Source organism: Alligator sinensis, unplaced genomic scaffold (genome assembly GCF_000455745.1).
Source record: "Alligator sinensis unplaced genomic scaffold, ASM45574v1 scaffold846_1, whole genome shotgun sequence".
Classification (NCBI taxonomy): Eukaryota; Metazoa; Chordata; order Crocodylia; family Alligatoridae; genus Alligator; species Alligator sinensis.
Window position 1 is genome coordinate 595,921 of NW_005842230.1, and position 27,511 is coordinate 623,431.

General features: G+C 42.3%; 1 protein-coding gene across 1 annotated transcript in view; it reads left to right on the forward strand.

The window, feature by feature from the left end:
• SLC9A9 (solute carrier family 9 member A9) overlaps positions 1 to 27,511 on the forward strand; it is a 413,235-nt gene that overhangs the window by 237,294 nt on the left and 148,430 nt on the right. The window contains exon 12 of the mRNA XM_025208443.1: positions 9,987 to 10,140. Coding sequence (XP_025064228.1) covers positions 9,987 to 10,140 — 154 coding nt within the window. The remainder of the gene's footprint in view (positions 1 to 9,986; positions 10,141 to 27,511) is intronic.

Consider the following 27,511-nt stretch of genomic DNA (forward strand, 5'->3'; position numbering starts at 1 on the left):
GCTTCCCCCACAGCCCTAGTGCCTGAACACTAATGCTGAACCCTAATGCTGGCAGGCATCCACCCTCCTCACACACCAATCTCTTCTACATCCCCCGCCCCTCAACAGTCCCCAAGCCCTGGCCCTCCAACCCCCACTTCCCATAGACTTACCTGCATCCAGCTGCTGAGGCTGCTTCAACCATTCTACCAGGTGCGTGCTGGCCATGTGTGTGTGCACGCACCCAGATATACATGGTGTCCCCTGCCTCTAATCACCCTCCCCCTGGTCCCACTGGCAGAGCAGAGCAAAATCCCAGACATTTGTTCAGATTTCAAAAAACTGCCCAGATGGAGGTCAGAGGATCCAAAAAAAGGACATGTCTGGGACAACCTGGATGAATGGTAACCCTAATATATATAGTGTGATATCTGATTACTTTATTTACAGAATTCAGGATTTTTAACTCCTATTAGCGCTGTAGAAACAAAACAGCTTCAGGAGAGGAAGCTGAGTTCAGTTCCAATGTATATATTAAACTCCAGATGGAGACTTTATTTTTGGACATGCATGAGATAGGAATATCTCACCTTGACTCTCAGATTCCAGGGAGGGTTTACAGGCCAGACATCTAGAAATGCATTTTCAGTTATAAACTGGCCATTTAACCATTGGGGGGGAATATATATATATATATATATATATATATAAAAACCCACAATGCTTTTTGTAAAAGAGTCTTACAGAGTAAAGCTACACTTCATGCATGTTTTGAAATATTCTTCCAAAACATCAAGAAAGTCAGAGCTAGTAGCTCCCCCATCCCCACCACTTTGCTTTTTTATATTAAAGTATTTTGCATTAATTTTGCCAGATAACATTTCTTGATTGACAGGCCTGAATATGCAGTTGTCTATTTGTCCACAGAACAAGTAGAATAGAATTGGCCTTGGTGCGAGTTTCCCCAAATTTCTCAATCAATACGTCTCACTTCTGACTTGAAAGGACTATGTCTCTAGGGCAAAGATAGTAGTTAGTCTTCACGCTCAATCAGCTTCTTTCCTAAAAAATGCCAGTAAGAGTGCCAACTAATGCCAAGTAGATTTTGTGTGTGTTCATGGGTTTTCATATGTGTGCATTTGATAAGGACACTCATCCACAAGGCACTGAATTTCATGCCATCTGCTCATTTTAAATAGTCAGGTATGTGGGAATTATATGATGAGAGATTTTGTTGGCAACCATCTTGAACTGCATTCAGATCAGTGACACAAAGAAGGGTTCCAGGTTTCTTTAATGACCAGCCTCCTGACTCACGTCAGGAAGTACATTTACTTCTGGCTGCTGGTTCCCATTTTCCCCTGGCACTTTCAATGAAAGTAGGATCAGGAATGAAGGATTTTAAAATAGTTACTTTCCTCCTCCTCTTCTGTATGGGACAGGATGAGGAATTCACCTGGGTACCATCTGTAAATAGATATAGGAATTCAGAACCTCCAGTGTTCTCACCTCTCCAGTTCAGTGCCCAGTTTACCCTGAGCTGAGTTTACCCCTAATTGGTGGCAATCACCATAGCATCCAACATAAGCGCACTAGCAATTTTTCTCCTCCCCATCATATGTACGTGTATAAACCAACATGAACACAGATGCCCTTCCCTTTATCTTTTCTTTTGCACGTTGTCTTTCTCTCCCAAACCCCATTGATATGTCAAGTCATGTATCAATAGAGCACAGTTAATGAAGCACCTGGACATTCTTGCTTCTGCAGCACTGTCCTACAAATCTCCTACTGGATGTACTAAGACTAATAAAGAACTTAACCCTCCCCCGCCTTATATCTATGGGTAGTGCATCTGCATATTACTTATATTTTAGTTTAGTATTTAAGTAGTGCTTGGCTGACTCCAGTGGCAATGGTGCCCTTTTAACACCCAAGAGACAATGGAATAAATTAGGAAATACCACTAGAACTGCTTGATCTTTTTCCTGTTGACCTTATAGCAAGTTGAAAGCTACACATCTGGATCTAAATATGAAATAAGGTGTATTATGTATAATGTGTGAAATATAAGCCCCGTTCCTATTTAAACCACTACATATTGTTTTTACAGTTCCTTATTCTCTCATCCAATCTCATTCTCCACAAAACCAGAAGTAGAAAGATAGCCTGCAGCCAGCAGCTGAAAATGAGAACTCAAACGTGTAGACAGATATATGCAATCTGTTAGCTGAGAACTACAAATATCAATATGTAAAGCTTCCAAAATCTAGGCCTTAAAATAACCAGAAAAGGATTTTTTAATAAATGTTTTATTTTCTTAAAAGATATCTTTAAATGGCCTTTCAGTTACTTTTAGGCCACCAGGAATTTTGAATGCTACAGCAAATAATAACAGGTCTGATTCACCTATGTCTATCACAGATAAGGATGTCTTACTCTGCCAGTAGCCCTTCTGATATCCTTTTGATTCCAGTGGGATTACTTGAGGAGTAAAAAATGAATGGGCACAAATAAAGGTGGAAGAATCAGGCTTGCAATGAATAGCATAGCAGTATTAGATATGCTTTGTATGAGCCATCACTTTCAGAAATATAAAAAATAGCTGCACATTTTAAGAAAGATGAATGTTATTTTAAAACTACATTTAATCATATTTCCTGGCAAATCTAGTTCCAGTAGATTTAAAAACCCAATCTGATTCAAAACCTGTCAAGAACTATTATAATAAACAATAAGCTTGTCATGGGGTTCCTAGTTCTAGCATCAGCTGACAGGAAAGAGCCAGAATCCTCAGTCCTAGCATAAAAAACAATATGTAGTGGTTTAAATAGGAGCAAGGCTTATATTTCATACACTCATTTCAAGTTTAGATCCAGATGTGCAGCTTTTAACTTGCTATAAGGTCAACAGGAAAAAGATCAAGCAGATCTGGTGCTTTTTATTAATTTATTCAATTGTTTCTTGGGTGTTAAAAGGGTACCACTGCCACTGGAGTCAGCCAAGCACTACTTAAGTACTAAACTAAAATATAAGCAATATGCACATGCACTGCCCATAGATACGGGGGGGGAGGGGAGAAGAGTTAAAGATATGGGGGGTGGGGGGTTAAGTTCTTTATTAGTCTTAGTATATCCAGTAGGAGATTTGTAGGACAGTGCTGCAGAGGCAAGATTGTCCAGTTGCTTCTCTAACTATGGTCTATTGATAAAAGACATGACATATCAATGAGGTTTGGGAGAGAAAGACAATGTGTAGAAGAAAAGATAAAGGGAAGGGCATCTGTGTCCATGTTGGTTTATACACGTACATATAATGGGGAGGAGAAAAACTGCTAGTAAGCTTATGTTGGGAGCTATGGTGATTTCCACCAATTAGGGGTAAACTCAGCTCAGGGTAAACTGGGCACTGAACTGAAGAGGTGAGAGCACTGGAGGTTCTGAATTCCTATATCCATTTACAGATGGTACCCAGGTGAATTCCCCATCCCATCCCATACAGAAGAGGAGGAGATAGGTACCTGTACAACAGCAGTCACCAACCAGCAGATGTCAATCTACCGGTAGATCTCAGAGCCTTTTGGAGTCATCCAAGGCTGGGGTTGGGGGCTGAGGGCCCATGTGCATGCACGCACACATCCCAGCCCAGCTAGTCAGTCCGTGAAGGAGGGAAGGGGCGGGGATTAGACTGAGGCCTCTGCAGTGAGGCACAGTGCTGCAGAGGCAGGAGCAGGGGTAAACTGAGTGGGGCCCCGGCCAGGTGGGACTTACCTGCTGGGGAGGCACACCCCCAAATAATTTTCTGAGTTGTGAAGTTCATGTAGGGTGTTAACAAGGAGTGGAATAGATCCAGCTGAATATAAACCATCCTACTTCATTCCTATGCAGTTTGTGTAGAACAAGTAGACAAGCTTTGGCTTGTGTTAGGTTTCCCCTGAAGTTCCTTCTATATAAGGGAAGGAGTTCCCAGTGACAGACAGAAGCTGGTAGTATTGCTTTTGTGGAGCCATGCTGCCAAAAGGGGCAAGGGGCAGCAAAAGAGATATGAACCAGCTGTCACTGCAGGGAAACTTTAAGGGATGACAAAGGAAAGTCTCTTCAAATACTTGCTTACAGATTTTCTTTCTGACTGAATGAGCTCCCCTGGACTTATGTAGCGAGGAAGTGATAAAACGTACTGACTGATCAAAGTTATGAAAAGTAAAACCCTTCCAATAAATAATATGTATATATTAAATACTTTGATTGTATATGTTAAGAACTAGTCTCTTCTTACAAAAGTAAGGGTGTCCTAATCAATTGAATTGCTTTGGACTTTTGTTGCATAAGTACAAGACTTGTTTTATGGGCAGCAGACAAAACACAGCTGCAAAAGCTTTCACCAAGGTACAGAGAAAATAGCAATTCACTGTAACTCTGACTAATACCCAACAGATGGACAGAGAAGCTTTCATTCATCTTGAGGCAGAATGGCCTCAAGAGCTAAATAAGCTAGAAAGGAAGCAAATCAATATATCTGAATTATTGGGATAAAATATAAGCTGCTGTTTTCCTTAGCTAGAACAGAGCTGATCCGTTAGTACAGGAGTTAGAGCTTTTACAAGAAATATCACTTTCAGTTTCATCACTGATTTCTCACTGGAAATAAAGGTAAACGGTATTCATGGACAAAAACAGAGTATGTACCATGAACTAACCTTGACCAGAGTTTCTGAATTAGTGCTGAGCACACCCTTGTCCTACCTATTTAAACCATTTACAGCAGAAGTTCATTCACAGCTAATGTTGAGATGACCATTGTTGTTACCAAAGTCTAAGGGTAAGATTTTCAAAAGTCCTCAAAATTGGCCTAACTCTATTCTAGCTGAAGTCAAGGGCAGGGATGGGTGGGAGTATGGAAGGTACCTTTCATTTCAGTGGAAGCAGATTCAGGTCAAATCTGTGAGGTTTCAAAATTTCAAACTCCCTAAATTTCATCTGGCAGACAAAGCTTTGATTTCGACTTTTATTCCTCCTTTGATGTATGCTGAAAAAGTGGAACATATACCTGCCCAGGAGCCACATGCTAATCATGCTGTCTGTAGAATCAACTATGTTACAAATGGATTGGAAACCAGTTTGTTATGCTCACAGGTCATGTGGTCTCTAAAATAAACAAACATATATCACATATCCTACTTTATATAAGGAGCTTTAACTTTGTATAGTTGCAGCATCTAAACCCTCTTAAACCGTATTAGAATTTATACATTTTCAGTGAGGGTTAGACATGTGTACAAAGGATCAAGTATGCATTGCAAACATCTGACAGACCAGTCTCCTGTTCACCAACTTACCCTTCATATCCCAACCAAGATTTGACTGTCTTCTACTGCATCTATTTGCTGTGTGCAGAGGGCTGCATTATATCATGTTCTATTCTCTATACAAAGATAAGATAAAACACCCTTCTCCACCCATTATTTTTCACTGGGAAGCAACACATGCAGCTATCCCATTTCCCATATATGTACTGAAAATCCACTGCATGATACCTTCATTATTCACATTGCTGTTGTAAGTCAGATATCAACTCCTACGTTTACAGAGAGGTAGATATTGTTAAGACCTAACTGAAAAAAAGGATATAAAAAGAAATCTTATTTGTCTCAGTGACATATAATTTCCTAAGAACTGCCTGGCCTGTCTGAAGTTCTTTTTCAGTGAGAAGAATCCCTGAATGTTCCTCTGATTATAATTTCTAGCAATGCCATTTTCAGGTATTCTTAACTTGAAATGGCCTGACTAGTGATATTGAACTTGCTACGCAAGTTCTTGTGAATGCAGACAGTAATCACAAAAGTATTTTTAAAATAGCATCTTAAATGTCCTGTAACCCAAAAAGTCTGACCAATTTTCTTCTTTCCCCTTAGGTTTCAGAGTAAGCCTGGCAGAAGGTAGGACAGGACAGCCTCTGAACTAACTGGTTCAGAGAGACATGAGCCTGCCTAGGCAACAACCTATCTTGTCAGACATTATGAATTGCCAAAGAAAGCCTGGCAATTTTCAGGCCAAAGAAGTTAAACCAATAAAAAAACAAAGGGGATTTAAACTAAGTTTAAAATGGAATATGGTTGCAACTCTGATTTTGGACAGTTCGTTGTCCTTAGTGAACTCTGGACTGTAATTTAAGCTGTCTTTAGACAGCTAAGATAACTGGCTACAATCATTTTCATTGGCAGTGAGTTCAGTTACTCCATTGCTCTTTGTTATGAGATTTCTCTTCCTAATACACAACTATGATAGGGTCTGTAAACCTCACACATCAGGCTTGTCTACGCAAGACCTTTACCGTAAAGTTAACTAATTAACTGTGAAGTAAACATCTCAGCGTCTACTCGTGCCCTCCCATTACGGCACATAAAATTAATAAACTCCATAGCACTACCCTGCTAGGGTTTTTTTCATATGTAACAGTGCATGTGTAGATGCTACTCTGCCTGGCTAGGACATAGGGTGCTTCAGTGCAGGGCTAGCTGACTGGCAGCCCCTGTGCTGAAGCAGTCTCGTGCCTCAGCCAGCCACTTGGCAATATATGGAGGCTGGTCAGAGCAGCCTGGGATGTCAGGCTGACCCTCTGCCAGGTCCCCTACCAGCCTGGGCTGCTCCAACCGGGCTGCTCCAACCAGGCTCCACATGCTGCATGCAAATACACTCCAGAGCAATAAGCTCCAGAGTTTATTCAACGCGCATTACTTGCACATGTAGACATGCCCAGTGAAACCAAACACAGGGCCTAGAGTGCAGTAAGGATAAAGGTAGATATACAATTTAGCTGGCTGTCTCCTTCCTGAGCTGAGTCAGGGAATGAAAAAGCAGACCAGGAAGCTGTTGGGGAAAGATCTTGTAGGCAGCTGTAAGGAAGTTTCTTGAACAGAGGCTTTACTGAAGGCTACGGAGGTATAGTTACTGCAGATAATGGGAATGGAACCAGATGGACCTTGTGAAAAGCCAAAAACCATGGACATTTATGGATAAAGATAGGAAGTGGAGTAGAGATACTGTCTAAAGGTAAAATTTGCATACTTGGCCCACCCTCATGACTGGTCCACGATTCAATCCCTTTTCCCACTATGGTGGAGTATGGATGCCTCAGCAGGGCAAGAGGCAAAGGAGCGTAGTACCATTTGGGTAGGCTGAGAACAGAAATAGAAGATATGCAGAAATAGAACTGTATAGCATGGTTGCCTGTATGAAAGGACCATAAATGAGGCTTGAAGGAAGATCCCACAACCCATTTTTGTGTTAATCTAAATTTTCCCAAACTTCAGGCTATCCCTTTGTCTCCTCATCTTCTACAACTGTTAAAATTCCTTTTTCTTCATTTACATTAGGCAGAAGGCAAGGCAGGTATAGTATCTGATGAAACAGGCTGTCACCTATGAAAGCTTGTCTCTCTGAACTAGTTAAGCTGCTTACAGGCATGAAAAAAACAAACACTGCTTTACTTTAAGTTTGACACACCCCCGCACCAAGTGCAGCACATGTCCAGTAGAGACATAGTTAGTTTGACCCAGCTCACCCAATGTCCATATAGATCATGTGCTTCAGCAGGCCTTTTTCGCACTTTTATCTAATAGCAGATTGAATCAGCTATTAGATAAAGAGCCAGAAAGCTCTGCTGAAGCACACAATCTATACAGACCCCGGGGAGTTGGGTTGAATTAATGCCCTTCTTCCAATAAAGCATTGTTTTGTTTTCTTTCATTTTTTTCATGTCTATCAACAGCCTTAGTCTCTGGGCTGCCACTCTTCCCTCCCTTCTGCCTAACTTCAGACTAACTCAGCTATTTCTCCCTCTTCATTTATGTTATTACCTTGAAGGTATTTTATAAACTGTAATCATGTACCCTGCTCCCCTCTGAGTCTTCACTTCTTAGGATGTATTCATTTATTTCTTTTTTCTCTGTTCTGCCTGCCAATCCTGGCATTATTATGCCTTTGAACCCAGAGTATTTCCTTTAGCTAAGGCTAAAATGGTTAATATTTGTAAACCATATTGAGACTCTCAGATGAAAAGCACAATGGGAGGCACTCAGCACTCCCCTGCATGCCATGAACAACTCACCGGATCCAGCCTTCAAGAAGTGAAACACACTGCTTATTAATTATTAATATCCCCTTAAACCAAGGAGAAGAGATCTGCATATGGTATTCCAGGTGCTATTGGATTATGGAAGGCAGCCCAGTTATCTCTAGATTTACATGAGGTATTTCTTAAATTGTGTTGATGTTCAGTGGATGACATTTTTCCTGGAGAAAATAAGAAACCAGTGATCCAGTATAATATATGGGATAAACCTGAAGGTGGCTTTCAACTGGGTGTGGACAAATCTGTGTCACTTTTATGAAAGCAGAGATATTAATCTTGGCATCACTGACAAATTTCAATGGAGGTAACTGTATTCAACTTGCAGAAATGGCCCTCAGAGAGTGTCTTTCCATTTAAAGTATTGTTCATCACTTCTATGCACTCTGTTAAGCAGCTGCCATGTTCTGCTCCAGAGAGGGTTGAACATCAGAAATTAATGAAAATTATCCCAGTGCATATCTTACTCGCCTCACACGTAGTTTAGTTATCGGGTTTAATCTGCTAATATAGGCAACCAGGTTTATCTGCTTAATGCAAACAGGTGTATATGCTACATGGATTTCTTCTTTGCATTTCCACATTTATTTTTGTGCTTTTCCTTGGAAGAAAATAAATCTTTAAAAAAAAATCAAGGCAAAGCACTGTGGTAACACAAAATATTATTTCTACCACACACTCACAAATAGTGTTCTTCTGCTTCTTATAAATGCATCACCCTGTGAGGTCCTATTTTGTTTGCTTCTTACTACATAGGGTTTTTTAGACTCACTTTTAGCTGTTTTCCCCTCATCTATATCTTTTGCTGTTTATTCAAGGTTCGTGGGTGTATAATCTCACATTTGTTATAATGTTTCAAGTGCAATACTATATTAGAGTTAAAAAGCTATATTCATTATGCATCCCCTGTTCCAGGCATTTAAAAGTTTCTTTGAAAACTACTCATTAGCTGCAGTTTTTGTGCCTGTTCTCAGCATGAACATAATTTTTAAGTGATTTACATTTCTTATGGTTCCATGCAAGAAATGGGTATTTATTTGGGCTAAATTCAGATCCCATCCGTCATGGTCACTAGTACGTCACTCCATGAATGGTGCATTTGAAGTCACAAAAGGATTAGGGTGCTCCTTAACATGTACAAAGGGGTCTGAATTTGAGAGATTATTCTTGAGATAAAGAACTGTTTGGCTATAAAACACATGTGACTAAAATGCAAATACCAGGGTTGTTTTGTTGTGAAATTCTGCAATGCTGATTGTTCATGAGTTAATAACAACAATTAAATGTGCTTCAGTGTCCCTTACAGGAAGGATCATAGTTAGACTATTACATCTGCCTACATGTGTACTTCCATCACAAAATAATTGCTTTTTAATAACTAATAACTATTCTTTGTTCGTTTATGTGAAATATTAGACCATTGTAAAAATGTGTCCCTTGAGATGCATCTGACTGGGAATTGCTTTGGTACAACAAACAGCTTTTCTTTTTTCATTTTTTTTTTAAATCTCTGAAGTTAGATGTTTTGAATCCCTCAGTAAGGACTAGTTGTTCTGACATGCTCACAGAAGTGTATGTTACAAATAGGTAAGTGGTGTGCATTAAATTCTCTGGCTAAAATCCAGTCCAGCAAAGTCCCTGAGAGATGCAAAACTTACATCCCTGAAGTGGCATGTATTTCTAAGATGGATTCAGGCAATTAAATAGCAGAAATAAGAATCTGCTGCTGTTCTGCAGTCAAGGTTAAAATGAATACCTTCATCAAGACTGAAATGCCCTGGGCAAAGCCTGTTTTGGACAAGGTTTAGGATTGGGGCTGAATGAAAATTATATTTGTCCAAGTACATGAAGTTACCAGGATTGCTTCCCTTTTCTCTAAGGGTTACGTGGTGCAATAGCTTTTGCACTGGCTATCCGGGACACAGAATCTCAACCAAAGCAAATGATGTTCACCACAACGCTGCTTATTGCATTCTTCACAGTCTGGGTCTTTGGTGGAGGCACCACTCCAATGCTCACATGGCTCCAAATCAGGTTAGTGCTGTCTTACCATGATTTAATACAGGGTAAAATAACATGATGGTTACAGTTAATCACTACCTTTATACATCTTTCCAATTCCCATTTTAATAGACAGGGTGGTGACCTACAAACCTGGGATTTTATTCTGTAAATCTCCAGTGTTTGAGGTGATGTGGATACAGTGTTCTGTCTCAGGCCCACCTGATAGAGGTGGGCCAGGCAACCAGGGGGAGATCCATTTTCCCCAGAACTTTACAGGTTCTGATCTGAATGTCTCATTCAGGTCCATTTTTAATTCTAAAGATCCTATTTCTTTTTTCTTTTTTTAATATAATTAAATGTTGGCATAAGGTGCTCAGCACTACATGAGATATAGATACAGAGACATTTCCTCCCACAGTCTAAAACTTGTGTGTTAATTCCACAAAAATGTTTGAAGTATCTTAAAAGCCACAAAACCCATCCTGGAAATGATTACATTAGTAACAAAGAAAGATGGATAGCAAAACCTATGCAGAAAATGTGCTTGCCTAGCTGGGCAGGGGACAATGGCAGAGTCTACTGGCACTCCATGTGTTCATATATGTATGTATGTGACACCAGGAAGGAAGGAATTATTATTTTATTCATTTAATTGTTTATTCCTAATTGCAAAAGAGGGGATGTTTAATCAGAAATGTAATGTGTACCTTGATTGAATGTTAATGAGCATTCTGTGTAATCTGTACATCATATTTTCCATTTCTATTTTGAACTTGTTGCAACAGATGGAATGTCTTAAAGTTAAATAGACCAAAATCTGCCTTTAGTTTTACTCCACCAACCTTCTTTTACTCCATGCACTTGCACAAGTATATACAGGAGCGTTTAAACCAGTGTGTATTTTGAAATATCAGTGGGTACACCCTTGGGTGATTAAATTGTGACTCCTTGACATCAAAACTGAGGGAATTATGAATGAGTTGGTTGCTCAGCACACTGTATTCCTGAGAGTCTGTGCCATAGTCCTGTATGGTCTGACAGGTAAAGACAAGGAAGCAACTTCAAGTTGAGAGAGACCATGCAAAATGTAAAGCTCTTCTTCAGGTGAGTGCTAGTCATTGCCTTCATGTAAAGCAGTGATTATCAGCCTGCATGCTACAGGCTGCCATGCAGTATTAACACCGTTAGGTGTGCAAGCACCTACACATGATTCACAAGATAGACCCAGAGATTTCAAACAGGAATCCATAGTATCAAAGAATTCTGCTCTATAGTAGTATTTCTGAGTTCTTTGAAACAGTAGACATGGTCTATTATTTTTCTATAAGTCAATAAAAAAAAGTGAACGCTAAGAGCTGGCATTTTCCAAGAGATGCCTTGTGTCTAGTACGGTCGAGAATCACTGGTATAAGAAGTTTTGATATCCAGCATTTTTTAATTGCTGTTGTCTCTTTTTTTCTATAAAATGCCTGCAAAAACAATTTAGTTAATTCTATAGTGTGGGGAATTTTTTGTTTTATCTGGGTGCTCCTGAATTGAGTATATTTATGGCATCCTGAAGGAGATGTTACACAGCCCCATCTCCAAAAGAACAAACTAGTTTGTGTATAGATCAAGAATGGAGTAGGCTATGATCTGCCTTTGGCTGTACTGATGGATACAACTTGGACACCAGCAAGCCAGACAACTCAGGGGTCTAAAGAATTTACAGAATTTTCCATAGATGATGGTTGCAGGTTCTACTCACATAGTGTTTCTGAATGAAAAGGACTCCTGCTCTTGGAAGGAGATTTGAGAACATGTGGGGGAAGGTCAAGATTTTTCCTAGTTTCTCTCAGAAACTCATCTATTAGCAGTGGCAGCAGAAGGGGTGAGATATTATGGTCAAGATTTACAGAAGCTGGGCTGTGATTCTGGATATACCAATTCTTGTGTAATGTAGTATCAGGTACTATACAGCCTGCTCTGCTAACTGCTGTAATCTATGAGTGGAGGCTAAATCTGATTATCACAAAATGTACCAGAAAATCTTCATGCATCTCCTGCAGCCTCCTTATTTGTGCAGCACTCAGCCAGAGATTTGTGCTCATTTGATTTTTGCCTTCTCCTTCTTTGTGTGGGTTTTCAAATGAATTTGTATTGCTGGATGCCTATGAGAGAGATGGGAGCTGACGTAAGAAAAAGAGGACAAGGAAAGGGGGTGGGAAGAAGAACGCTTAATTCTTCCATTTAATTTAATGGAACATCAAATACATTATATACAGATATATTTTGGGTTTTTTGAAAAACCCAGCTTTTAACAAAAAGGTGCAAATGCAATCTCTGTGTTCTGGTTACTTCATAATCCATGCAGGACTCACTGCCATGGTTTATAATGTCACCAAAGAAAACTTCAGTGGCCTTGTAATTCACAATTGCCTATCATGTATTCTATATATAGTGTATGCTTTGCTTGTTTACAGAGTGATGTCTGATTAACAAGCCTTCATGTCAAACTGTTGCTATTAAATACCAGCTGAAGATAACTAAATCTGAGCCTTAATAAAGAGGGGGAGATAAAAGCTTATAGACGAAATCGGTACCAGCATACAAATATACTGGATAAATATAAAATGCAGGCATCTGTATACTGTGCGGTTTCCCTGGTACTTTGATTTTCCCCACCTTGAAAATATCTCTCATCTCCTACCATGTCAGCCAAGTTTGATACAATCAAATATACACTACAGGTGTCTGTCATCCTAAAAGATTTGCCACTGTTTCACTGCCACTCGGTAAAAGAATTGCTACACAGCCCTATTTCTGATCAATACAGAAAGGAGCACAAACTGATGATGATGTGGAATCTCTTAATTGGGACTTGGGGTTTGAAGCATTTTGCACAATCTTGGGATCAGGAGAGTGTATCAGAAGAGTCAGTAAAAAATATTGAAGAAAAAATGAAGAGCAGTTACATGTCTTTTCCAATACAGGTTTACAAGGAGTTTAGATGCCCTGATGTAGTTCTTCAGAAAATTCAGGGTACAGACATAAAGAACGAGTCTCCTTACCCTTACTGACACAAGTAGTCCCACTGACTTCAATGGGACTGCTTCTATCAGTGAGGTCTGCCTGCATTAATTTTTTCACCCTTCTTCATAAAATATTAATGCCCTTATGGTAACCATTTATCCAGGAAAATTTAACTACCAGGAAAGTTTAACTGCCTCTGAATCCTGGGATCAATGGTTCTAAGATGATTGATTAATAAAATAATTTATTTTAGCAGCTAAAGCTGGGATTTTCTAAGGAGCATCAAGGAACTAGGCACCAACTAACTCTCATTGTATTTCTTAACACCAAAATACATAACTTCATAGCTGAGATTTACCTGAGAAAAGGCTTAAATAGACATTTATATTTAAAGAAAAATAAGTTGTTGATACCCCAGTTGTAGTTGCACATTCTTATGCCCTTATAGAACTTGAGCCTTGACTATCAGTACGTCTGTTCATTTTAAATTCTTACACTCAGATTTTGTTATGTTATCTTATTTCAAATGGACTGAAACTGACTCTAATTAATGAAGGAATGAATTCCTGTTTACAGTACTTGTAGAGAAAGATTTTAATCAACAATGACAAACAAATCTGCCATCACCCCCAGGCAGCTATTTTGCATTGTCAAGTTCCCTGGAAGGATAGCCCAGTGAGAAAAATGGAGAATTTCCTTTGTATACAGAGTTAGGATGTATGATTGTGGAGGGCTTAAGAGAATTGTGGATGCATGTATGTAGTCACACAGGAAAATCATAGGTTATTCCAACAAGGTCCAAGATAGAAAGAAGAGAGAAGGTTCAGATTGTCACTACAGTGTTCAATCCATGTGAATCTACAACACACAGCCTGGAGCATGAACTGTAAATATGAGAGTGGCATTTCAAACTTCCTTTTTGGGGTGAGTCCCCATAGTCTACTGGACTGATATGGCTACATATTGGTCTGTGTAGCCTGAAGTGGCCTGGGATTGAAACTATAGTGCAGAGCTGGCCACTCAAGTCAACTAAAAATAAAATTATTCACTTGAACAAAACTAATACCAATCCTAAATTCAAAGGAAAACTCTGTCAGAGCTATATCATATTCCTGATGATGACCAAGTTGGGATTTTCTTATGGCACAGCAATCACTATCATAGGTAAGCCCACCTGCCAGGCAGAGGGAGTCAAAACCAGCAAAGCAGAGTTCAGAGGTGGATTAATTTGTTCTGTAACCAAAGGAGAATCAGTAAACCACTTGCTCAATGTAGAATTCATCTTTTATAAAGTACACTTAAAAAAGAGGGTCATCTGATGGCTGCATTTAGTGGAATGAATGGGTCTTAAATTATTCCACATAAATTTGACTTTGTGCCCACGCTAGGCGGGCTTAGCCACAATTTCTCAAGGAATGTAGCTCTTTCCAGTCCTAAAATGACTGAATTTAGGTCAGAATTGAGTTTAGACATTGTTCAGAGACATTAACCTCTGGGTAGGTAAGAGATATGCCACCCCCGAAAATTATATTAAAATAAACAGATGTGTCAAGTGTTATTTTTATCTAAGAACAATCGATCAGCTTACTGAGTAAATCTTTATATCACTGTGGCACTAAGCAACACCAGTCACTGATTATGTCCATGCTCCCCAAAGCTGCAGTCTTTTCCAATTACGTGCTGTGGTTCCCTTCTGTTACAAATTTCGATATGTTACAATTATTTCTTACATTAGTTGAGTAATTAATATTGTCAAATCCTTCTGCTAGGATATACTCCTACACAGGCCCATGCGAACCAGTGATGATATATAAATAATAATATCTGATTCATAAATATTCACCAGGTCATCCACTTTGTCAAATAGACTGGACTTATGACCCAGATACCTTGTTCTAGAATGCCCAGATGCCCCCAGTGGGTGGGTGAGATGGGCTGGTGATATGCCCTCTGTCTGATAGCCTCAGGGTCCCCTCATGGGGACACTTTGCTGCTCTGAATTTTTTTTTTTTCCATTCTCTCTCTCCTCTGATGATTCTTCATCTTTGGGTATCACTAATTGGTCTCTCTGTGGTCGTCATACTGTCCATGTCCTGTCCTGTCGGCATGTGCCCTGCAGGCCAGTCACAGCCTATGCCCTCGGGCTGTGGGGCCAGGCTGGACCAGACTGTACTCCTGGGCCACAGGGCTGGGCCATACCAGGCTACAGTGGTCTATAGCCTCCCCCCATCACTGCCCACACTCCTGGCCCACAGCAGCTGGCCGCGAGCAAGGAGTGGATGACAGGAGCTTCACCTCCACCCACCACGCAATAAGTTTGCTCTCCTGCCACCACTGCCAGGAGAGGGAGGGGGCAGGGAGCTTGCAGGCAAACTGTGGCCCGCACATGGGGCTGGAGGCAGCAGGCACTGACCCCCACCCCCTGGGGCCACACCAGCCCAGGCCATGCTGCCACACTGGGAGGCAGCAGTGAGTTGGGCTCCATAACTAGCCTCAGCTCCCCCCACCCCACCCTGCAGCCAGGTCACACCCCCCCTCCCCACAGACAGGTCACATCCCGCCTCCCTGTTCTTCCCCACAGTCAGCTGGCCCCTCCTTGGAAGGACTTGGCCCAGGGCACTGTGTGTCAGTGCCCTCACCCACCCCACCCTCCCAGCCCTGCTGCCTGTAATGGGGGAATTAAACCCTCCACTTCCCCTCAGGCTACTGGCAGCTTGTGCACCATGGCCCCAGGTGCACAAGCTAAGCCTATTGGTACCCATGCAGCCCTTTCCCCTGCAATGGGGGGATTACATCCCCACTTCCTCTCAGGCTACCGGGGTCTGGCCCCACCCCTGCTCCTGCTGCTGAAGCAGTGAAGGGGGTGGGGGCTGGGGACACCTGGCAAAGGCTGCTGCCCACTGGCCAGGTGGACATGGCAGTACTCCAGACCAGTGTTTCCCATCCCCACTCCCTTTATCAGCCAGCGGGAGCAGTGATTGTGCTCTGACTAGGGAGAAGAGGGGTGGGGCAAACCCTGCTTGGATGGAACAGACGGCCCAGCCCAGCCCAGGGCTGCAGAGATGCTGGGATGCTGGAGGACTCTGATTTAACTTAAACCAGGAAGGGATCTGGGACACAAGTTCCATAAACTGGTTTGACCTCAATTGGTTAAGTCTGATACTACATTCAACCAGGTTTATCTCAAACCAGTTCCAGCCATTTTGAAACTGGTTTAAGTGCACTGAACTTATGTTCTATTACAGGTTTAAACCAATTTCTGATCACTTAAACTGGTTTATGTGTAACTGCTGTCTATAGCCCACGTTAGCTGCAGAAAAATCACAACCATGAGTATTGGGGGACCTGAATTTGAAGCTTCCCTCATCCGGGGGAATTTGAACCTACATATCTTGCTTCCCAGGAAATTGCTCTAACATTGCCAGAGTGCTCTCCATCCCTCTCCTCAAAGTTGGGCAGGAGGTTGTGAAGATAGGTGGGCCAAGAAGTGGTGAACGAATTAGAGGGGGAGTGTCTCCTTTCCAGTACCCCGGAAAGGAGAAGGTGTTAAATTCTGGCATGGGCCCATACTCCCAATAGGGCACAAACTATCTCAGTGTTGTTCATTCATTTTATCTAATAAATATTAATAGCAAAGTACAGTGGGTCAGCTTCAAAGGGAGGACTGGAGAGCACTCTGAGCATTGCCTATCCTCTGCCCTGTTAGTTAAAACACTTTATTAAGAACAGATGATACAAGTTCAAACCTCCTCTAGATGAGGGGGCTTTAGAACACCAGGCTTCCTGCTTATTAGATAAATTCCCTAACCAGTAGACTATAAGATTAAAAATAGGACCCCTCTCCTCTGTCACTGCCACTGCTTTAGTTCTGACATATAGACACGCACAGTGATCTTATTCTGCCAGTGGTTGAAAGAGACTTAAAATTTGTATAAATGCCAAAAGCTGCAGTTACATAGTATATGAGCACCACTTAGGCATGTGCAGGGAAGATAGGATTTAGCCCTTCATAACTAACTGGCCTTCTGAGAACAGAATTGGTTGTATTAGATTTCCAAACATTATTTTATACTTTGCTTAATCTGGATTGTGAAACTAGGGAAAAACAGCCCTTTCTTTTCACTGTGATAGAACTGCAATAGGCTGTTCATATCTGGTAATGAATGAACCTGCCTTTGTGAGTGAGAATGGTATCATGATATACAAAAGTAAAACAAAGAATACAGCCATATAAGCATGAATTCAGAGCCACATTGAAGTATTCAATAAATGTGTCTTCAGAGCTGTTGAGTATTACCCAGTAATGCTTTTGGAAATGTGTGTCACCTTGTTCCCCTTACTCTGATTAAAAATGGGAAACTACATTTTACAGTAAATCTGCAATCAGGGGTTTGGGGATAAAGGATTCTCCTGAGAGGCAGAGCACCAATACAAAGCTATTAATAAAGCATGTCCTATAAAAGTATCACTGTGCTAAGTATTAGATCTTGTTTGGTTAGCATCACCCCTCGTGCAAATATTTATCAAGGGATTGCTAGACACTTTGTGTATCTTTTTACAGCAATTCCTCAATGACTAAGAAGTATTTATTCAGTGTTCTACACACACTATGCAAGGCAATACTACGCAGTATTTTTTAATAATTTTAACGTCTTTCTTCTCATATAACCTCTCAGTATATTTGATAAGGTTTCTTAGATTAGTAACCTCAATTAGAGTAAACAAATAATAATTGAAGAAAATGATATATAAATATGTAGTGCGATTGTGAAGACACCACTCTCACCGTAGTTCACTTGTGTAGGTCTGAGAGTAGACTAGAATTCCTACATCTCCACCAATGGAGGAAAGTGAATGTCTGTGACAGATGACATATTATGCAGATTCATTGTTGGCACAAGACCACTGAAGTCAGTAATACTGTGTGAAAGATGTATTTTTCCCTTTCATTTCTTCTTAATAAACCAGGGTTACCAGATCACTCACAAATGACTAGCTATTATATGAATTTTCTTTGTAAATGTTAATCTGTATCTGAATAACACCTTTAGATTATAGGGAATTGGGAGTGGAGTCGTAGACCTCTAACTAAAAGAAAAACTCATATTGACCTAATAAATCACCATTTTTTTCAAATCAAATTTCTGAAAGATTAGAGCCTTATTCTGGGATTTTATTGCTCTACTTCTAGGACTCTATTCATATAAAATAGATAGACTGGATTGTTTTGTTCAGGTTCCCTTGGGATGTAGCTACTATACAATTTTCTAAATGAAAAGGAAACAAAATCATTGAACTTCATCCAAAACATTTGGAGAATCTGGCTTACCTGCTAAGGTGGGTGAAATAAGGCCAACTGTTTGACCTTATCTCATTTGAAATATAAAAGAATAGCTTTATACTACATTATGATGTAAAGTAATACAAACCACAATTATCATTTAATTCTTAAGCCCCCACTTGTTTCTACAATGCTAATCACAGTGAAGGCACAACAGGCATCAAATCCCCTATGATGCGACACAAATGGGTCCTCTCTCATCATCACTGATTGTGCAGACCCTTTAATGTGATAAGCCTATATCCAATTACTGTTTTAACTCAAGCCTTAATCCTAAACTTAATCAGCATCTGAACGTTACCTTCTCAGTTTATACTAAAAAATAATTATGGTAGGCCATTGTGTTTGTTTACTAGACTCTTTCATATTGTAATAGTTGTTTGCATATGTATCTATTATTTAAGTTTACTTTAGAATTGTGTAAACAACCAGTAAATCGGAACAGTTTAAGACAACTTTTTTTTAGTCAGCTAGGAAAGTCCATGTTTGCTTATCTAACCAGCAAACATCTCCACATGTTGACTTGACAGACTGGTATGAAATATTATATAAATGCATATTAATTGTGGCATCAAACTTTACCAATTAACCTTGCCAATGTGAACCCAGATTAGTTTTAAAGAGAGACTTTTAAAAGTCGTTTTTGTGTACATACTAATCTGTTTACAAATGTTAATAATGCTGACACTGTCAATTTAAGATTGTCAGTGCTTTGTGCACATCACAGACAGTGGTGCTGCAAATTTATACTCAAAGGGCAAAACAGCATACTAAATCAAAAGATTCCAATTTCTGTTTAACAACTCAGTCAAACATGGTTTTTCTTTGAACTGATTTTAAGAACTTGACCATTACAGTCATGCTTTACATCTGTGGCCTGGTTATAGACCCTTAGAAATGGAGTTTCATGATGGAAGAATAGCTTTCACAACATTGTATTCACCATGGCAATAGAAGAAAACATCCTTTTCTTTATTCCTACAACTGATGGTAGCATTTACACACCTGCAACCAGCTTTGTTTGAAGAAATGCTGTAGCAAAGCAGCTTCCAGTAGTATTTTGGAAGTGCTTTTGGTTGCCAAGTGGGAAACTTTAGGGTCTCGGTCCCACATGATAAGTCTCCAAAGAAGTGCCTCCTATTTCTCAACACAGACCTTTCCAATTGATTAAAGATCAATATTGTAAGTTCTGGTGGGATACTACTAGAAAGGTGGCAGTTGTTATATGGAACCTCACGGGACAGTATAATGACGAAATGTATGGTAACTAGGCTCCAGGATTCCTGAAGGCTGAACAGAACTTTTCCCCTACCCATATCAGGAACAAAGAGAAATATGCTTCAGATCAAAGAATTAACAGATGTTCTATCCAGTGCAGATACTGCTATCTATATCATTGTAAATCTCCAGCCACATGTGGTGATAAATATTTTATTTAAGTTTTATACTGAAGTATAAATCTGTTATTGCAAACCAACCTGTTTCTTCCTTTTGATAGACTTTGATTCTGAATTTGACAACAAGACCTAATAGGAGTGTATGGTCTAGTCTTGGCATGTGTACACAAAACGGGGGCCCTAAAGTGATGCGGTGGGTATTTAAAAACACCACTTCATTTAGGGCCAATTAAACCCCTGTGTCATGCACACACCTGACTTCCCTGCCTCTCTGGCAGCAGGGAAGGGAGGGTGAGCTGCCAGTGGGTGGAGTGGTCCCTGGGCTGCAGAGGGGCTGGTGCTTCCCTCTGCAGTAACGGCAGGCTCCTCTCCCCTCCCCCCACAGCGGCACCCATCTGCAGGCACCTGGCTCAGGAGGTCCCAGGGGGCACCGCAGCTCTGGAGGGAAGCACCAAGCCCCCATGGAGCGCAGGCAGGCAGGCTCCTGGGGGGGGGGGGGAGGGAGAGATCGGGCTTGCCACTTTTTATTTTTCCTCTTTTGGGCAGAGCCTGCCTTCCTGGACTACTGCCAGGCTGCCTTCAGAGCTTCCTGCAGAGCCCCTGAGTTGCATGGAGCCCAGTGCTTTGCTCCACAGCTGGTAGGGCAGCAAACTAAAACTCCTCAGAGGATTTTTAGTTTGCTGCACCCCAAGTCATTTAAGGCGCATTACACCACTGAATTTACTACAGCAACTGTAATCGATGCGCAATGCGCCACTGAGGCATACAAACACTGACACCATTAAAGCAGTACAAAAGCATTTAGCCCACTTTAAAGTGTCATGCACACATGCCCCTCATTTCATCTACACATGGCCTTAGGATAGATGTATCCATTCTTCTTCGTCGGATCATAGTTGTCAGAAGAAATTATATTTCTTCCTCAAGTTTTTACATGTGAAGTCCTCAGGGATCAATCCTATCAATCTCTCGGCACAAATGTATCTGACCTATGATATGGTCTCTTATGTTGCCCACTTTATATCCTCTTTTCAGTGGATGCAGCCCAAGTAACTGCAAAATCTCACAAATTCCAGCAAAATATAATACGTGAATGAAAAACAGCTGGCTTAAACAATCTCCTGGCAAGGCAGGAGATGCCAGAAAGAGGAGCTAGCCAGGGTCCTGATCTGACCCTCCACTGACAGAACCTGCTCTTCGATGTGCAGCATGGTTGGCAATACAGTGGTCACACAAAATTCATCACTAATCCCAGAATCTCACACTGTCACATGCACACTATCAAGAAATGCTCCCTTCTACTTTTGCTCTTCCTCTTCCACTCAAGTAAGGACCTCTTCATTCATTGCCACTTTCAGGTTGGAGTTCTGAAGCTGAAGTGAGAATGAGAAACATAGCTTGTCAGATACAGCACTAGCTCATTATCTAGGTAAAAAAGATAGGAAACTATGCATATCCTGGATATATGTCCCTTCTACTGCACTTTGTGCTACCCTGTGCTAGCTAACTCCTGAATTGGAAACAAATGTAGTTACCTCCATACAGTGCTATAGGTAAGTAAATTGACCATGTCCCTGCAGTAGGAATGTCAGGGCCAGCCCATGCAGATCAAGATAGCATGTCTGAGGGCCAGTTAGACAGCTAACTCATTTGGACCTTTCAGTGCTGAGAGGAGCAGTGCCTAAATACCTTGGGAAATCTGAGCCTTCATGGTGTGAAACTAATTTCTTTATGGCAGACTAGTTGCTTGTGTGGCAGAATGCCATCTCTCTCACCCCAACTCTGCTATCAGGCAGATGCCCAATCTGACAATTTGGTTACCATGGTCACTGCAGTGGGAACACACCCCTGGCCCCATTGGCTTCAGATAACCCTGAGTTGTAACCTGAGCTGGATACATTCCTGAGGGGGCGGGAAACCTGCTCCCTCTGCCTACATGACTGGCCTCACACACCTGGGTTGGGGCTTAAACTCCCTATTGTTCTAAGCAATGTCATCATGACAGGGTGGGAACTAGAGACCCTTTCAGTCTACCCAGCAACCAGTAATGCATTTCAAATTGGTTGGCTGGCAGCCAACAGTTGCTGACCTTCATTGGATCAGGTAAATAGGGTCATAAGGTCTATATAAGTTAAGGACTGCCCTGGAGGCAGGGCAGCAGCCATGATGAGAACTCTCAGAGAAGCTGGACCATCTGAAACTCTCTCTCGAAACTCATGATCAATGAACTTCTTGCCTCCAGAGGGAATCTCCACCTGCCTATAGATGATACTTGTGAGGAAGCTACTTGAGCTCTAACTAGATATATAGCTTGCAGTAACACAGATGTGTTATCAAGGCTACCATGCCACTGTTTGCTCTAAGGGATTTCTCTGATATTGTTCTGCCCTGTACCCTATTCCAAACCTAATCCTTGTAACCAGTAAAGATCTCCTTTGTACCTAGCATGGGAGACTTATTGGGAGAGGGTCTAGATTATGGCTTGGGGTCCCCTTGGTTCAGCTGAATAAGGGAGACAACTATTTGTGCTTCAGACTGAGTGAAGCACCCTAAGTTCTTGCAGTGGGTCGAGTACCACTCAAGGACTACTAGGCCTGTATTTCCCAGGGGGCACAGAGCCAAGATCAGTCCAGAACCTGGGTGGGGGCGGCATTACCCCCAGGCTTGCGGGTGTGCTCCAGGAAGGGGGTCAGCTGGATGTGAGGTGCCCCCAGGGAGGCACTTGGAGTCTGAAAGGTGGTTGGGCACAGTGAGGTGGGTGGCCCAATACAGGAGCACCCACTACTGGCCTGCCATAGCTCACAGGCAGAAAGTTGTGTAACAAGCAAAAGCAACTTCCCAGATGCTACGGTACCAAGAATTATCAGACAGTGCCCAAGACTGCTTTTTATTGTTCCCCATCACACTGCTCCCAGTGCCTGAAACTGCAAAATGTACTGGCCATGCTCTCTTTACTCAACAGTAAAGCCGAGATACAGATCCTTGGTGTCCGAACTATTTGAGGGGATCTAATGCAATAAGCTAGCAAAGAAAAGAGGAGGTTTCATAGTTGGTAGGGTTGGAAGGGACCTGAGCAGATCATCAAGTCTGACCCCCTGCCATGGCAAGAAAGAGTACTGGGGTCAAATGACCCCAGCAAGGTATTCATCCAGCCTCCTTTTAAAGACCCTCAGGATAGGAGTCAGCACCACTTCTCTTGGAAGTTGCTTCCAGATCCTAGCTGCCCTGACAGTGACGTAGCATCTCCTGATATCTAGCCTGAATCTACCCTCTGCCAGCTTGTGCCCATTATTTCTTGTAATTCCTGGTAGTGCTCGGGGGAACAGGGACTCTCCCAATGCCTGCTGGTCCCCCCTGACTAGTTTGTAAATGGCCACTAGATCCCCCCTCAGCCTTCTCTTGTGGAGGCTGAACAGGTTCAGGTCCCTTAGCCTATCCTCGTAGGGCCTGTCCTGCGGACTCCTGATCATGCGGGTGGCCCTCCTCTGGATCCTCTCCATGCTGTCCACATCCCTTCTGAAGTGCAGTGCCCAGAACTGGATGCAGTACTCCACAGGTAGCCTGGCCAGTGTCACATAGAGGGGGAGGATCACCTCCTTGGACCTGCTTGAGATGCATCTGTGGATTCATGACAAGGTATGGTTGGCCTTCCTGACCGCGTCCCCACACTGTCGGCCCATGTTCATTTTGGCATCACTAATGACTCCAAGATCCTTTTCTGCCTCTGCACTGACAAGAAGGGAGTTCCCCAGCCTGTAGGTGTGCTGCTGGTTCTTCCTCCCCAGGTGCAGTACCTTGCACTTGTCAGTGTTGAACCCCATCCTGTTCTCATGCAACCTCTAACCATCCACTGTAACCTGTCCAGGTCTGATTGCAACCTATTCCTCCCTTCTAGCGTGCCCACTTCTCCCCACATCTTAGTGTATGGAGGAGGGGAACAGTGGCCTGTCTACAAGGCTGGAATGTAGGACTAACTTGCACCAAAAAACTGGTACAGACAGATTAGTACTGATCAGCTGATATTGGGATGAGTGTTCCTGGTGCACTGCTGGAAGAAGGACCTACTGTTCTAGCCAGAAGGACTGTGCCTCATCGTTGACTATTATTAATAAATCAAAGATGAAACCACTGGATTGCAACTGCTTATAGCCATAAATTTCAGTCTAGGACGGCTGTGGGGAGGGGGAAGAGCTACTCTTTGTTGTTTTTCCTCTTTGTGGTTTAAATGGGAAGCTGACCTAGTTGTCTGAATTGACAGCATCCCACTCTCTCAAATAAGCCCCACAGAAGCACAAGAAAATGTCACATCATAAATCATATTTTGCCATTTCCCCCTTAACCTCTATTCAGTACAAATCTCTGAGAATCTAATGGATCTAAATACATTCCCTATGGCATGGGTTATAATCTTAATATGATCCACAATACAGTAGTTATAAACTGTAATATATTAATTGTATAAACACATTTTCCTTTCAACATTTGTCAAAATGAAAGAAGCTCATTTTAGAAAAGGTGGCTTAATTAAATGTTTTTCCTAGTCTCAGTGCTCTTTCCCATACACTTGCATTACACTGTGTCATATTTTCCCTAGAGGGCTGGAAAACAATTTAGTGAAGAAGAATCATCCATTGATTTAGTATTAAAAATTGAAATAGCCTGTGTTAAACTATAGCTTCCAGTGACCATAACTGGGAACAATATAGCTTAGGTTAGAGGTTGCATATTTTCATGTGCATCTGGATGTTTACAATGATATACATTTGTGTACATTGTACATGTATATTATTAAGCTTCTGATTATGATGCTTGTAATCAGCCTAGCTGGTATGTTCCCACAATGATACAGGAAACTCCAGTGAGTTAAAGGTTTGATACTTGTTTACATAGACAGATTTTTTTTTTCTCCTTAGCAGTAGTACAATAAGTTCCTTAAGTCATTTTATAATAATGTCCCACTGGGAATCCAATTTCAGCCAAGCTAGTTTTTCCCACTGAGCTCCCTTTAGCCCAGTCACACATTCAACAAAGATCAAACCATCTTCTGTTGGAAAGTCTTTTAAACCCCTAGTTGAATGCCACTGAATTCCACTAAAACTTGTAATTAAATGTAACATGTCTATAGTAACTATAGTTAACACTATAGTTACTGGCAAACTGGTGCAGGTACTAGTCCAGCCAGCCATCTGCACCTGCTATCATCTAAACCATGGCATTTCTCCTAACTTCCTTTATGATTAAAACTTGAGTGTCCTGGTGCTAATAACTATTAGCAGTCAGAAGCAGGGGAAGTCCTGTCTTTTGGCACCCAAAGTTCTCCTCAGGGCCCAGATGAATGCTTAAGCACTATAGATCTGTGCTGAGGACCCAGTTCATGGAATCTGTCCTTCAATTAAAAAAAATAAGTTTCTAGCTTCAGTCTTACGAAGAGCACCTTTTAAAGCATGACCCAGGTGTAACTCATACAAAAAATGTCTCTTGAGTCTATAGACAAGCTGGAATAATTGCTCAGAGAGGAAACTGTTCCATGATAATTGTTTCATGATAGGAGTCTTTTCTCTTACAGCCTTTTCTTCAGGAAGATCCACCACCATAGAGTATGTGTGGCAGGTGAGGAGAAGGGTATGTAGTGGATCTCTCTTTGCCTCTTCTGCAGTAGGTTAGAAGGGATGTCTCAGGTCTGTTAAATCAGTAGGTGAGGGGCAAGTGTATTATGAAGGCTAGAGCAGGGGTGGGAAAAGTCCAGCCCATGGGCTGGATTTGATCCACAGCAGACTCCATTTCCCAGAAGCTCCTGCCCAAGTCCCCATGGCCAGTTTCCATGGAGACCCTGGGAGGGGTGGGGCCATGACAACATGGAGCTGTGACAGGCCAGGGCCAGGGTTTCCATGAATCTTTCCATATCTCTCCAAATAGATTCAGAGGGTTCCGATTCAATTAGGAGAGCTTAAAGGGTCTCTGTGAGAGGGGAGGCAGGAGTCCCCCCCAGCATGGCACAGACCCTGATCAGTGCGCCCCAATACTTAGCCCGGGAACAGAGACGGGCAGCAGCTGGAGGGAGACCTGAATGCCAAAATGCAAAAGCAGGCTCAGCTGTTTTGCAGCTGCTTGAGCCTGTGTATCAGCATGAGCGGGGGTCATGGCTCCCAAGCAGGCCGGGCTGCTCAAAAGGCAGCCGAGAATCCAGCTAACCTGGCACCATGGAGGGAGGAGCAGAACATCAGCTGGAAGATGCCAGCTGCAGACCTGGGAGCCTCCAGCTCCAGCCACCACGAGAAGGAGCCAGGCGCCTACTGGAGGACCCAGGCAGGTGAGGCAGAGGGCAGCCCCGGGGGCCGACAGGGGCAAGGGAGCTCCACTGGAAGGCAGAATCCTCAAAGGATGCCGTTGGGAAGCAGAGGGGCTGCAATCAGGAGCTCAGACACTGGGGCTGCGGATGGCTCCTCTGGCTCAGAGGCATCCCCAGACAGCCTTACAGCAGGCAAAGCATGGGGAATCACAAGCCCCCAGGAGAGGGGAGTAGACAGCAGCAGTTGGAGGGACCAGAGCAACGAGACCACAGGTCAGCCAGGTCCCAGGGAGGTGACACCAAAAGAGCCAGCAAGGGCTGGACATAGGGCGGTTCCCGGTACATACGACTAGTAAGATACAGGGGATAGACAAGTCTTCCCCAAGGAACTGAGGGCCCAGAGAGAGGGAATCTCGGGAACCTGCTGGCAGAAGCTGGTCATTTTCATTGAGTTCTTCAGTTACAATTTGACCCCGGATGAGGCAGGTTTAGTTTCTCAGGAGAGGGGAAGCCAACCCCAGAGATGAGGGATGGACCCCTAAAGACTGACAGCCAGGAAGACCCAACCCTATCAAGGTGGGAAGTGTGGGAAGACCTGCAGGGAGCAGCATCTACCCAGGCTGAGGATGTGGTAAGGGTGGGGTAAAGAAGAGGTTTGGAGCCCCATGAAGACACCCACAGGGCTGAGACCCCTCTGGGTCCCCCGATAGGGAACTGCCTCCCCAACAACACCACCAAAGACACGGCAAGAAAGAAAAGGGGCAGCACCCAGACCATCTAGGGGGCACCAGAATAGAGTTTCACCCTGTGTCACTGGGGGGCAGGGCACCGATGAAGAGGTTGCCAAAGCCATATAACACCTACGAGCAACAGTCTCCTGGTTCGATTTGGATTTGGCGATTCAGTTGCCAAATTGGGCTAAATCTCCGTTCAATCAAATCAGGGAGCAAAGCTTCACATGGTCCTAATTGCTCCCTTAAATTTGACCTTGCTCGCTATCTTAACTGCAGTTTTCATCCATATTTATATTTTTGACTCCCGCCAAGGATATACCTTTGATGGTCATTGTTAGGTTTATTACATTAGCTGCCACTGTATTCTTATTAAGAACAAATTGCAGCCTGGAGCTTTTATGCTAACAGAAAGACATATTTCTTTTATTGTCATCTTTTAATCCTAAGAACTTCATCAAATATAGTTTAATAGCTGATTGCCAACCTGTTGAATGGTTGGAGAGTAATTGACATAACAATAATAATGAAGCCAAAGAGGAACAATTTGTTAAGCTACCAAGGATGACTCTGGAACTGTGTACCCTATGAGGTTAGATGAAAATAACCTGCTGCTGCACCAGCCCCTGCT